At 45.3% G+C, this 14,710-nt stretch overlaps 1 protein-coding gene across 5 annotated transcripts in view; it reads right to left on the bottom strand.

Annotated features, from left to right (window-relative positions):
• Positions 1-14,710, bottom strand: part of pds5a (PDS5 cohesin associated factor A) — a 304,278-nt gene that overhangs the window by 137,219 nt on the left and 152,349 nt on the right. For all 5 annotated transcript variants that reach the window (XM_038791382.1, XM_038791383.1, XM_038791380.1 and 2 more), the window contains one exon: positions 6,319-6,432. In XM_038791382.1, the coding sequence (XP_038647310.1) occupies positions 6,319-6,432 (114 nt within the window). The remainder of the gene's footprint in view (positions 1-6,318; positions 6,433-14,710) is intronic.

Here is a 14,710-nt window from a genome sequence, read left to right as displayed (position 1 = left end):
CGCCTCCATTGCCTTCAATTATTATCACAAATAACCAAAAGTTTTAATCTGCATCGATATAAACAATACTCACGTCTGCCTATTTCAATAAGAAGAAAGCATAACATTGAAATTTTTACGGTTATCGCCTACCATTCTGTCATTTTTTGGTACAATACAGAGAAAAACAACAATTAAAAGTAGGCAGTAATGTACAATTTCACTGGAGAGGGTGCAAAGGAGATTCATCAGGATGTTCCCTGGGATAGAGCAGTTTAGCTATGGAGGGAGGCTGGATAAACTCGGGTTGTTTACTTTGGAGCAGAGAAGTACGAGAGCCGATCTGATTGAGGTGTACAAGATTAAGATGGGCATGGACAGGGTGGATAGAAAGCAGCTGATGCCCTTAGTTAAAGGGCCACTAACAACGGGGCATAATTTTAAGATGAAAGACTGGAGGTTGAGAGGGGGTCTGAGGAAAAAAGAATTTCAATCAGAAGTTTGTGGGAATCTGGGAGGGTAATTTCATAGAATCACTGCAGTGTAGCAAGAAGCATTTGACAGAGGGGGGGGACAAGGGGGAAGGAACCATAGACCGACCCAGAGGGCAATGAAATGCACATAGGCTCAGTTAAACGAAGGACAAACTAAACCTCGCTGTATAATCAAGGAAATTAGCGCAGGCGAGGAAAACGTGATGTGCATATATACAACTGTTTATAAATATGGTAAATGCCAATAAAAAGATTTTTTTTTAAAAAGGAGGCCATTTGGCCCATTGTGTCTGCACCGATTCCCTGAAGAGCACACCACCTAGGTCTACGCCCCCAACCTATCCCCATAATGCAGTAACCCCACCTAACCTTATGGACACTAAGGGGTAATTTAGCATGGTCAATCCACCTAGCCTACACACCTCTGGACCGTGGGAGGAAACCGGATCACCCAGAGGAAACCCATGCAGACACGCAGAGAACATACATTCCACACAGACAGTAACCCCAAGACTGGAATTGAATCTGGGTCTTTGGCACTGTGAGGCAGCACTGTGTCATCATGCCGACACAATTGTACCCAGTTGAGGCAGGAAACCTCGCAATCTTTAAAAGGTCCTTGGATGTGCAATTGAAATGTCATAACATTCAAGGCTATGGGCCAAGTATTGGGAAATGGGGTGAATGTTGATTTGTTTTTTTTTTGTTGCTACAGGCTTGATGGGCCAAAGGGCCTCTTCTGTATGGATGATTATTTGATATGAGATTTCTTCAACTGGCTTTCAATAAATTTCAATCTCTGGACCTAAAGTATGGAAACCGCTATGGGTAACAACACAAATAGAAAAACATGATTTTTACTAGTTAAAAATCAGTAGCAAAGGGCCCTTGCATTTTAAAATTGTATGATTGTTTTCCATTGTAGGCAGGACCTATAAGGTCACCTCTAGTTTCTCGAAGACGGACTGGTCAGAGTAGGAATGCCACGATAGACAGGATGAATGCGTGGCTTGAGAGATGGTGCAGGAGGGAGGGGTTCATATTTTTGGGACATTGGAACCGGTTCTGGGAGAGATGGGGCCATTACAAATCGGACGGTCCACACCTGGGCAGGACTGGAACCAATGTCCTCGCGGGTTGTTTGCTAGCGCTTTTGGGAGGGTTCAACTAATATGCTAGGAGATGGGGAACGTATGTAATGAGTCAGAGAAAGAGGAAGCAACGACAAAAACAAAAGATAAAAAAGGGAATAAGAAAAGTGACAGGCGAAGCAACAAGGGCAAATTTCAAACAGGGCAAAAGAGAAAAATATCGGAGCAAGAAAAACAATGTGAACAAGACAAACTTAAAGGCTCTATGCCTTAATAAAGTGGATGAACTAATCGCGTAGATAGATATAAATGGATACAATATAATTGGGATTACGGATACATGGCTGCAGAAGCCTGATTCTTTCCGTTCAGAATGATTGCTTCATTTATGGTGGCCGCAATACCAGATCTGGATACTCATCAACCGATTCTTTGGGGCGGGGGGGGGGGGGGGGGGAGGGGGGGGAAAGAGATTTAAATTGCATCTTAGATCCGCGACCTGATCGATGTAAGCCAAAGTCTTTGGCCCCTTTGGGGTAGCAAAGACGCTGTTGCCATTTATTGAGATGGCGGGGGAAAGGACCTGTGGCAGTTTATGCATCCTGGAAGTACGGAGTTCATTCTTTCTCCCCCGCACACAAGATGTACTCTAGTATAAATTACTTTTTCTTCCCAGGGTGAGGAAGGCCGAATAATCAGCTGTAACCATCTCAGACTAACCTCTGCATTTTGTAGATTTAGTGCTGGAGGCAGGCTCGACGCAGCGCACAAGATAGAGGATGGATGTGGGGCTTTTGGCGGAAATGGAGTTTTGCAGGCGGGTTTTGGGAGCCACAGATAAATATGTGGAGTTCATTGGAAGCGAGGTGGTTTCGCCCTGTATTCAAAAGCTGTTGAAGGCGGTGATTAGAGGAGAGATTATAACACACAAGGCACGCATAGACAGGGAGTCCAGGAAGGAGTGCCAGAAGTTAGTTGATGACATTTTGGAAGTGGACTTAGATATTCAAGTGACCCAACCCCAGAACCCCTGGGAAGCGGCAAAAAGCTGTAAACGTAGTTTGACCTGCTCTCTCGTGATCGGGTGGCGTGTCAGTTGCAACGCCCGAGTGGGGTTACCAATGCATATGGGGAGAAAGCTAGGCGTCTCTTGGCTCACCAGCTAAGGCGGTAGGTCGTCTCTTGGGAGATTATCCAGACCACAGACTTGTTCTTACTGTGGTGTGAGGCAATGTTATTTGTTTTGGGGGGGGGGGGGGGGGGGACCTCAAAACAATTTGAAATGGAGTGGGGTGAGTGAAAGCAGAGGGTAATCCAAAGAGGAAACAGTGCAAGAAGTTAAAAGTCAGAGCTTGTATGCAAACTGCATGCAGAAAACTGAAAAAGAACAGCTGTGGTTGGGAGCTGATTGGTGGTAACAGCTTAGTGTTAGATTATTCTATTCGTTGTTTTTTAATTTTTGAAAATTACTCAATGGAGGTTTCCATTGTGTTTTGTATTTATTCATAAAATTTCCAATCTTTTTAGTTAACTTAATCTACATAAATCTTTCAAAAATAAGTTTAAACGTTTCATTGATCATGTTTCAGTGTCTTAAATTTAGAATTTGATGTCCAGTGTTTTTGTGGTCAGGATCAATGGATTGACTGTCATGGTAACATGTTTCATCAACATCTTGTTTTATATTAGAATTCCAAGACTCTAAGTTCTGAATACTAGTGTGCAGGAAGTACCTTCTGTTGCTCGAGCTTAACTGTAAGGTTCAACGGTTGAGGAGTGGCCTAAGTCACTGCAGTGCGTCTGGCAAACTGGCAGTTTCCACAAACACATGATCCATAAAATGGGCACCCTATTGCCACAGAAGGTGAGGAGAGGAAATGGTGACACCAAACACGGCCGGAGGAAAACACAGGTACTGCAGCAATATCACGATTCAGTGACACTTGCTAACCAGTCTTTAGTTTTGAATAGAGGAGTGCAATACCTCTTAGGAGGAATGCAGTTTAGAATCAAATCTTAACCACAATGACAGATTTGACTGCACATGCGGAAAAGACAAAAAATAGTAAGCATAAGGGATTTGTTGGCTAGTGGCATAGGCAGGCATTTTTGTAACTGCATGATTCTTAAATAGCATGTTGCCTCTCTGGTGCCAGGGTGAGCGATATCACCAAGCAGACTGTCTGCAATGGGAACAGGATCAGCGACAGGTTGTGGCCCATGTTGGAACCAAAAACATAGGTCAAAAAAGCATTCAGCTCCTTCAGGCAGAATTTCAGGAGACAGGAAGACGACTATAAAACAGAACCTCAAAGACGATAATCTCAGAATTAGTTGCAGTGCCATGCAATACCGAGTACAGAAAAGTTCTGGAGGGTTTCAGCCCCTTTGGTGCATTGGGACCAATTCTGGCAGAACTGGCACTTGCACAACAAGTTGTGCCTGAACAAAGTCTGGACCAATATACTTAAAGAGGTAAACTAGTATGTTGGGGAAGGTTTAAACTAAAGAGAAAGGAAACAGAAAAGATCAGAAATGAGATCAGAGGACAGATATATATATATACCACGGTAAAATTAACAAATTCCAAGAGCCACAAGTCGAGAGCATAACAAGACTGATGAACTACAGGACAAATTGTTACATGGGATGATGACATGATTGCATTTAGAGACAAATGGCACAAACAAGGCAAGGAATGAGTTAATATTCTGAGTTACCAAGTACTTAATTCAGGAATGGCAAGAGGAAAAAGAGGAGGGGTTGTGGCAGACTTGATTAAGAATGATGTTACAGTGCAAAATATAAAGGGAAATATTTGTGGTTCGAAGACTGAATTTATTTGGCTTCAGTTGAGAAACAAACAGCTCCAAACATTAAGAAGGTTGATGAGTAAACTTGACAACAAATTTAAATGGCGTGGAAGCATAAATAATCACATCAATAGAGACTAGAAAAAACATAGTTTAAAGAAGAAAAGGGACTTTTGATAGGTTTTGCTCGGAGAACTTGGTTAATCTATATGTCTCCAGATAGAAGCAAGCAGCGCTGGATCTAGTTCTGGGTAATCAAATAGGGAAAGGGGAGCATGTTACAAAAGGGGATTATTTAACCACTACGACCATATCATAAATTGGTTTAAATTAATTCTGCAAAGAGACCAGAAACTATGCACGGTAAAAATGCTCAACTGGGGAAGAACTAATTGAAGTTGTTAAAGAACTTGTATTTATGCATTACCTTCAACCTATTAGATATCCAAAGTGTTTTACAGGAGCATTATAAAAAACATTATGGAAATAAAAATTAAAACAGAAAAAGGAACAAGATTCAGTTAATGTCAGGAGCCAGTCCAGTTAATAACCAGAAGGGTTAGGAATAAGTATAGGTGGGAATTGAAAAACATTGATACGGGGGCAAAGGAAACAATTAGCAGAAAACAGTGAATTGAACAGTAAAATGTTTTAACAAATATATGAAGTGTTGGCAGTTAGCTAAGAAATGTGTAGGGCCAATTTGACAACTGGAAGGAAAATTTTCATGGCAAGGTCAAAGCCATGCGAAAGTCTAAAACTAGTACTTTACACCTGTCTTCACAAAAACAAAATTATGTGAAGGTTACACGAAAGGAAGAGAGGGAAGTAGATTATAGACGGAATAGTAATACATAGAGATGTACTAAAAAGGTTACCATTACTGAAAGTCAGTAAGTCACATGGTCCCAACAGAATGCATCCCAGGTTGACAACATTAGAATATCAGATGCTTTGGTCACCATCTTTCGATCTTCATTGGATGCAGCAGCAGTGCCAGAGACTACTAAAGGTCAGCCAACTGAACGATTGATGGTGAGCAAATTAACAGGGGCAAAATAAACTTGCATTTGGAAAGTCATGGGTTAATGAAGGAGAATCGGATGGATTTGAACGAAAATTGTGCATGCCTATCTTGAAATTGAAAATTGAAATTGAAAATCGCTTATTGTCATGAGTAGGCTTCAATTAAGTTACTGTGAAAAGCCCCTAGTCGCCACATTCTGGCGCCTGTCCGGGGAGGCTGGTACAGGAATCGAACCGTGCTGCTGGCCTACTTTTAAAGGCAGCGATTAGTCCAGTGAGCTAAACTAGCCCCTTGGAGGGGCAGGAGGTAGAGGTAGTGGTGTAGCTGGGCACGGAGAAGGTTCCCACAGTCCAAAGATGTGCGGGTTAGGTGGATTGGCCATGCTAAATTGCCCTTAGTATCCAAAAAGGTTGGGAGGGGTTATTGGATTACGGGGATAGGGTGGAAGTGAGGCCTTAATGTGGGTCAGTGCAGGCTCGATGGGCCAATGGCCTCCTTCTGCACTGTATGTTCTATGTAATGGAGGACTTTGCCCCAGGGTGAAAGGTGAGGATCCGACAGGTTTTATGAAGGGGAGGCAGTTTTCAGCGAATGTGAGGCTACTCATTGTAATTGTGATGCCTTTGAAAAAAAAATGAAAATCGCTTTGTCACGAGTAGGCTTCAATGAAGTTACTGTGAAAAGCCCCTAGTCACCACATTCCGGCACCTGTCCGGGGAGGCTGGTACGGGAATGAATTATTTGATGAAACAGTAGAAAAGGTTGATCAAAGTGGTGCAGTAAATGGATTATGGACTTTAAGAAGGCATTTGACAAAGTGCTACACAAGAGGTGCATTAAGATGGAAGCCCAGGAATTCTTCCATCAAGGAATTTTCATCAGAAACATTAAACCTAATTTAAAATAGTACTCACTTTACTGCATTTGGGTCCAAGGAGGCATAAAGATAATAGAGACACTTCATTCTTTCTTCTGTCTCCAGATTATGTGGAACAAGATACTGGGCGAAGATTTTTTCAACCAACAACCTAACCAAAAAGGAAAACACCAGTTGCATCATGAGACAAATGTTGGTTAACGTTAGATAAATATATGGGTAGTTTATGAAACATGAAACTATTGCATATGAGTCCAGTCCTAAACAAGGCCTCTGTATCTGTTTGTCTCTCAACAGTCCCACCACGACCGGATTCATGCTCCATCACTGCCCCACTATGCCCCAGCCACCAAATCAGCAATTTGAACCCCCATCCCCTTTCTCGCAAATTGCGTCTACATCCTCCCAGTGGTTCCTCACTACAGAACCACTCGCAATGTTAAATCCTTAGACATCTCGGTTATCTCAGCTCTGAAGAAGTCATAGACTCAAAACATTAACTCTGTTTCTCTCTCCGCAGATGCTGCCATCCTGCTGAGTTTTTTCCAGCATTTTCTGTTTTTATTTCAGTAATCTGAGAACCTGGCTCAGAAGCTTCTTCGGTGAATATATGATCAAATCAGTTATATCATCCATGCTGTCCGCAGCGTCAGACATTTAATAAGGACAAAAGTGCAATGCCAGGCAGCATCACTTACCAGCTCTGGAATTTGGGAGCACCTGGAAGGTGGCCTTTCCTGTGATGGGGTCTTGAGGGTCTATCTAGCAGTATTTTCAGGGAGGACTGGAGAGAGACAGAGAGAGAGAGCAGCTCTAGGAAGACGGAATTCCTAGAAACTATTTCCACTGCTCAATGTATCCGCAAACCTCCACGACACAACGCTAGACCTGAGTTTTCATTTAATTTCTGACTCACTAAACAATGCTCCAAAGATCCACAAACATATTCCCATAAAGACCTTCAAAATAAGTTTTCATTGCCAATTTCAATACCTAGGCCTTTAAAACACTTTTCATCAGCTTCTAAGGGGAAAAAAGCAAAATGCTGGATAAATTCAAAGGAAACCATTAAAAAATATATATTGTGAATAAAGTAAACCTCAAGAAAACAAAGCAGCTCAACAGTAAAGAACAATTATTTACATTATTTGAACGTGCCTCAGTCGCAGTTCCAAATGTTTTGGCAATTTAAAACGCAGCTTAAGAGTATGATGAAAAATTTCACAATTGTTTTGAGCAAACCTGTCTTAAGGAGGGGTCCTATTAAATTTCTGTGCAACTTCTGCATTCTTACTTTTCAAATGGAAGCTCTGCATTAACTATCCCAAAACGATCCTCAATGGATAAATAGCATCCAAAAAAATCTTTCAGACACTTGCTATCATCTTCGGGTACAAGCATGCCTATTCCAACAAAAGCACAGATTTTAATGCAAGATGGACAGTTGAATATGGTGAGTGGCAATGATAGGTAATTAATGTGGCAGGCCAATGTACTTGCAGCATATCTGACGAGAGGCTGCAATTTTCAACAAGCTGTACAGTATTAACAGCTCAAAATATCTTGCCTTAAATTGCCTTGCTTCCAGAATTTCAAACGGAAACTCAGGTCTCAGGATAAGCATTGGCATGCACAAGCTGCAAAGTGAGCAACTACAGGCCAGTTAGCCTAACATCCGTCATTTGAAAATGCTAGAATCCATAATTCAGGAGGTAATAGCAAGACATTTAGAAAATCTAATATAACAGACAGAATCAACATAGTTTCATCAAAGGGAAAGCATTTTTGACAAATTTGAGTTTTGTGAGGATGTAACAAGCAAGGTGGAGAAACCAGTAGATGACGTGCATTTAGATTCCCAAAAGGCTCCTTGTGTTGAGCTGATGTATCAGCACGGATGGAGGATTAGCTAACTAAAGGATGAGAGATTTGGGATAAATTAGTTATGAGGAGAAAAAGAGCCTTCAAATGGATATAAATAGGTTCAGTGAGTGGGGAAGAAATTATCAGCTGGAGTGTAATACGAGAAAATCTGAGGTTGTCCAGTCCGGTGGGAAGAATAGAAAAGCAGAATATTATTTAAGGAGACAGATACTGCAAACTGCTGCAGTACAGATTAATTTGAGTATGCTTGTACATGAATCAGAAATGTTAACAGGTAGGGACAAGCAAGTAATTGGAAGGCAAATGGAATGTTTGTGTTTATTGCAAGTAGGATGATGCATAAAAGGAGGGAAGTCTTGCTACAATTGTACAGGGCTTGGTGAGACCGTAACTAGAGTGATGTGCACAGTGTTGGTCTATTCAGGAAGTATATGGTTGCACTGGAAGTAGTTCAGAGAAGGTTCACAGCTTATTGCTGGGATAAACAGGATTACAATGAAAGTGGGATAAATAAATTGAGCCCATACTCATTGGAATGGAGTGCGTTTGGGGGGGGGGGGGGAAAGAGAGGAGGAGGAGGAAGGAATCGTGAAGGTTTGCAAGGCCAAGGGCAAAGGAGTTTTCATACTTCTCCCATGTGTATCGGGTGTACCCTGGAATGATGTCGGTGGCGTGTGAGCAGGTGAGGGCTGCCATCCAAGGCTACGTGGAGCTGAATGGGGGAGGTCTCAGCCTCCGCGCTGAGGGATGCACTCAAAGCCGCAGTCAGGGGGAAGGGGGAGGAGGAGTTTATATCAATTCGGGACAGAGGGAAAAAACAGAGCAGGAGGAGATGGCAAAGCGTCTGCACAGGAGATGCTCGGGGGCGCCGGAGGCAGGGCTGTTGAAGGAGAGGGGAGAGGCAGAGGTTCCAGATGCAGTTTGGGCTAGTTTCTGCGCGGAAGGCAGTTGGGCAGCTGTGGAGGGCCAGAGGGACGGTAGATGAGTATGAGGAAAAGGCAAGTCGGATGTTGGTCCATCAGCTGAGAAAGCAGGTGGCGGCGAGGGAGGTCAGTAGAGTTGAGGATGATAAGGGCATGGTGGTGGTGGACCCAGAGGGGGCAAATGGGGTGTTTGAGGTGTTCTATAAGAGGCCCTACGAGTTGGAGCCCCCAACCTGGATGGGTTCGAGATTCCCAATGTGGAAGGGCTGGTCCAGGGCATGGGGCCCCAATTGGGCTGACGAAGGTGATGGACAGCATGGGGTGATGCAGACAAGGAAGGCTCCAGGGTTGGATGGGTACACGGTAGAGTTTTCTAAAAGGTTTGGGGCGGACCTGAACCTGGTGAGAGCGTATAATGAAGGGAGAGGTGGGAATTCCCCCGACATTGTCAGAGGCTTCCATCTCCCTAATTTTAAAGAAAGATATGGATCCAGAGCAGTGTCGCCTGATATCTCGACTGAACATGAACGCCAAGTTATTGGCAAAGGTGTTGGCATTGTGAGCATGGTAGCACAATTGGATAGCACTGTGGCTTCACAGCGCCAGGATCCCAGGTTCGATTCCCTGCTGGGTCACTGTCTGTGCGGAGTCTGCACGTTCTCCCCGTGTCTGCGTGGGTTTCCACCGGGTGCTCTGGTTTCCTCCCACAGTCCAAAGATGTGCAGGTTAGGTGGATTGGCCATGCTAAATTGCCCTTAGTATCCAAAAAGGTTGATGGGGTTATTGGATTACGGGGATAGGGTGGAAGTGAGGGCTTAATGTGGGTCAGTGCAGGCTTGATGGGCCGAATGGCCTCCTTCTGCACTGTATGTTCTATGTAATGGAAGACTTTGCCCCAGGGTGAAAGGTGAGGATCCGACGGGTTTTATGAAGGGGAGGCAGTTTTCAGCGAATGTGAGGCTACTCATTGTAATTGTGATGCCTTTGAAAATAAAAATGAAAATCGCTTTATTGTCACGAGTAGGCTTCAATGAAGTTACTGTGAAAAGCCAATAGTCGCCACATTCCAGCGCCTGTCCGGGGAGGCTGGTACGGGAATCGAACCGTGCTGCTGGCCTGCTTTTAAAGCCAGCGATTTAGACCAGTGAGCTAAACCAGCCCCTTGGAGGGACAGGAGGTAGAGGTAGTGGTGTAGCTGGGCACGGAGAAGGTTCCTGATCGGGTGGAGAGAGTGTATTTGCTGGAACGGTTCAGGCAGGGAATTGTGGATTGGGTCCGGCACTTATACAGGGTGCCGGTCGCTAGCGTGCGGACGAACAGAGTGAGTTTGGGGTACTTCAGGTTGCACTGTGGAGCGAGGCAGGGGTGATCGCTCTCCCTGTTGCTATTCGCCTTGGTGATGAGCCGCTGGAAATGGCGCTTCAGGCGATCAGGGACCGCAGAAGGATTGAGCTGGGGAACGTTGAGCTAAGGGTCTCATTGTATGCGGTCGACCTGATTTTATATATTTCGGACCAGGTGGGCAGCAACGGAGGCGTCATGAAGATCCTGGGGAAATTTGGACATTTCTTGGGGCACACATTGAATATGGAAACAGCGAGGTGTTCCTCATAGAAAGAAAGGAGGCTAGTTCAGGATGGTGGGGACAAATTTCAGGTATTTAGGTATCCAGGTGGCAGAGTTGGGCGCAGTTGCACAAATTGAACCAGGCCCAGTTGGTGAAGCAGATGATGGGGGACATTAAGAGGTGGAATGTGCTGTCGCAGACCGGGCGGGTGCAGACAGTAAAAATGAGGGTGCTGTTAAGGTTTTTGTTTGTATTCCAGAACCTCTCAATCTTTGTCCCCAAGTCATTTTTCAGGAAGGTCAATGGGCTGATATCTGGGTTTGTGTGGGTGGGAAAGACCCCGCGGGTCAGGCAGACTTTCTTCGAGCGGGCGCAAGGGTAGGATGGCTGGCATTGCTGAATATGATGAACTATAACTGGACAGCAAATATTGTTATGGTTAGGCAATGGACCGTTGGGGGGGGGGGGGGGGGGGGGGGGGGGGTGTCAGTGTGGGGATGGATGGAGATGGCATCGTGTAGGAGAATCTGTTTGAGGGCTTTGTTGTTGGCGCCTTTACCGGTCTCAGCGGCCAGGTAGTCCGTCAGCCCAGTGGTGGTGTCAGCCCTAAGAGTGTGGGGGCAGTGAAGGCAGCATCTGGGGCTGGAGGGGTGCCTCGGTGTGGGTGCCGATCTGTGATAACAATTTGTTTGCACCGGCGGGGTCAGATGCGAAGTTTGGTTGGCAGCAGGCAAGGATTGAGCACTTTGGCGACTTGTTTACAGGGAGTAAATTTGTGGGGTTGGAGGACCTGGAGGCAGTGTATGAGTTGCCATGAGGGAATGACTTCAGGTATCTTCTGGTTCAGGACTTTCTAAGGAGAGAGGTGCCGCCCTGGGGTTTGCAGGACAAGGTACTGTTGAAGAATGAAATAGGGGAGGGGGGGGTGTCAGGTGTTTATAAGGAGATGATGAAGTGGGAGGGAGTCCTGGTGGGGTATTAAGCTTAAATGGGAGGAGGAGCTGGGATGGGGTGGAGGACTTGTGGAGGGTGAATGCGTCCTCGCCACATGCGACGTTATGTCTCATCCAGTTTGAAGTGGTACACAGGGCACATGTCACAGAATCACAGAATTTACAGTGCAGGAGGCATTCGGCCCATCGAGTCTACACCGGCCCTTGGAAAGATTACCCTACCTAAGCCCACACTTCCACCCTATTCCCGTAACCCCTTACCTTAACTTTTTTGGATACAAAGGGCAATTTAGCATAGCAAATCCACCTACCCCTGCACATCTTTGGCCGGTGGTGAGGATAAATAGGTTCTTTGCAGGGGTGGGCGGTGTGCAGGGGGGATGTCCATATGTTTTGGGCAAGTCCAAGATCGAGCAGTTTCTAGCAGGGCTTCTCAGACATGTTGTCCAAAGTGCTGGGTCTGGAGGTGGTTCCGAGTGCAGAGGTGGCGATATTCAGGGTGTCGGAAGACCAGGGAGTGAGAAAGGCTGATGTTTTGGCCTTTGCCAAAAGCCCGAAGACGGATTTTGCTAGGGTGGCAGGACTCAGTGTTGCTAAAAGTAGGTGTGTGGGTGACCTGGCAGATTTCCTGAGGTTGGAGATCAAGTTTGCTTGAGAGGATCGCAGAGGGGCTCACCTGGAGTTGGAAGCCGTTTATTGATTTATTTCAGGAGGTTTGAGCGGTCATTAGGGAGGGAGGAGGGTAAAGGTGTTAAAATGGGGCAGGCGGGATGCGAGATGGGTTCAGCCTCAGGGAAGGGGATGGGGTGCGGTTATTTGTTGAATTGCTCTGTTCTTCTGATAAGGGCAGCATGGTAGCACAACGATTAGCCCTGTTGCTTCACAGCGCAAGAGTCCAGGGTTCGATTCCCGGCTTGGATCATTGACTGTGGGGAGTGTGCACATTCTCCCTGTGTCTGCATGGGTTTCCTCCTGGTGCTCTGGTTTCCTCCCCCAAGTCCCGAAAAGATGTGCTGTTAGGTAACTTGGACATTCTGAATTCCTCCTCTGTGTACCCAAACAGGTGCCGGAATGTGGCGACTAGGGGCTTTTCACAGTAACATCGTTGCAGTGCTAATGTACTTGCGACAATAAAGATCATTAATTATACGTTTGAGGTTCTTGCATCTTGTGGGGACAAAAGCAGGGGCTTCAGCATGGGTGAGGGAACTGACCATGGCATCAAGGTACAGGAAGCCATTCCAGTGGGGAGTTAAAGGGAATGTTGTGTAGTATTTGACAGTTTGGTCAGGGGAACTGACCGTTCCCTGCAGTCGAGAGCGTCAGCCAATGGATATGGAGACCAAATTTAAGAGTGATTTTGCTTTAATTGTAATATTTCCAAGTTTGCTCATGATACAAAACTGATGGGAATGTGAGTTGTGATCAGGATGCAAAGAGACTTCAAGAGGATTCAGACAGGCTAAGCGACTGGGCAAGAATTTGGCAGAAGGATACATATCGTGCCAGAAAATGTTAACTTATACGCTTTTGGTAGAAAGTATTTTTTAAATGACGAGCAATTAGAAAGTGTTCATAACAAAACAGATCTGGGTGTCCTTGTTTATTAGTCACTGAAACCAATGATGCAGGTATGGCAAGCAATTAGGAAGGCAAATGGTACGTTGGCCTTTACTGCCAGAGGATTCGAGCACAGGAGTAACGATGTCTGTCTGCAAGAACCTTTTGTGAGACATCACCTGAAGTATTGTGTAGTTTTTGCCATATCCCTCTATACCCATCCTCTCCATGTATTTGTAGAGATGCCTTTTGAACGCAGTTAATGTATCTGCTTCCACAACCTCCCCTGACAACACGTTCCAGGCACTCCACCCTGTGTAAAAATCCGGCCCGCACATCTCCTCTAAACTGTGCCCCACGGAGCTTAAACCTATGCCTCCTAATGACTGACCCCTCAACCCTGGGGAAAGAGTGCCTACCCATCCACTCTATCTATGCCCCTCATAATCTTGTAGACCTCTTATCAAGTCACCCCTCAACCTCAGTCGCCCTAATGAAAACAGTCCCAGTCCATTCAGCCTCTCCGCAGAGCTGACACCCTCCAGACCAGGCACCATCCTGGTAAACTTCCTCTGCACATCCTTCTGGTAGAGTGGCGACCAAATTGTGCGCAATATTCCAAGTGCGGCCGTACCAAGGTTCTATACAACTGTAGCATGTCTTGCCAGTTTTTATACTCGAATCCCCTTCCAATGAAGGCAAGCATTCCGTATGCTTTCTTGACTACCCTGTCCACTTGTGTTGCCACATTCAAAGTTCTGTGGACCTGCACGCCCAGATCTCTCTGACTTTCTATATTCCTAAGAGTTTTGCCAGTTACGGTATATTTCCCCTAGCATTACCTCACATTTGTCTGGATCAAACTCCATTTGGCATTTCTCTGCCCAAGTCTCCAACCTATCTATGTCCTGCTGTATCCTCTGACAATCCTCAACACTATCTGCCACTCCACACCAACCTTGGTGTCATCGGCGAACTTAATAATCAGACCAGCTACATTTTCCTCCAAATCGTTTATGTACACCACAAACAAGAGGCCCAAGCACAGATCCCTGTGGAACACCACTAGCCACATCCTTCCATTCAGAAAATACCCTTCTACTGCTACCCTTTGCCTTCTGTGACTGAGCCAGCTCTGTGTCCATCTTGCCGCCTCACCTCTGATCCCATGTGACTTCACCTTTTGTACCAATCTGCCATGAGGCACCTTGTCAATTACTGATGTCCATGTAAACAACATCAACCACATCAATCATCTTTTCTCCTCCTCAAAAAACTCGATCAAGTTAGTGAGGCATTACCTCTCCTTCACAAAACCATGCTGTCTGTCGCTAATGAGTCCATTTGTTTCCAAATGGGTATAAATCCTGTCCCCGAGAATTCTCTCCAATAATTTACCTATTACCGATGTGAAGTTCACCGACCCATAGTTTCCTGGATTATCCCTGCTACCTTTCATCCTCCCCCTTGACATCAAATCAAGGCTGCATTTGACTGAGGATGGAATCAGGGCGCCTGGCAAAACTGAAGTCAATGGGAATC

Source organism: Scyliorhinus canicula, chromosome 3 (assembly GCF_902713615.1).
Source record: "Scyliorhinus canicula chromosome 3, sScyCan1.1, whole genome shotgun sequence".
Classification (NCBI taxonomy): domain Eukaryota; kingdom Metazoa; phylum Chordata; class Chondrichthyes; order Carcharhiniformes; family Scyliorhinidae; genus Scyliorhinus; species Scyliorhinus canicula.
This window is presented reverse-complemented; position numbering and strand designations above follow the sequence as displayed.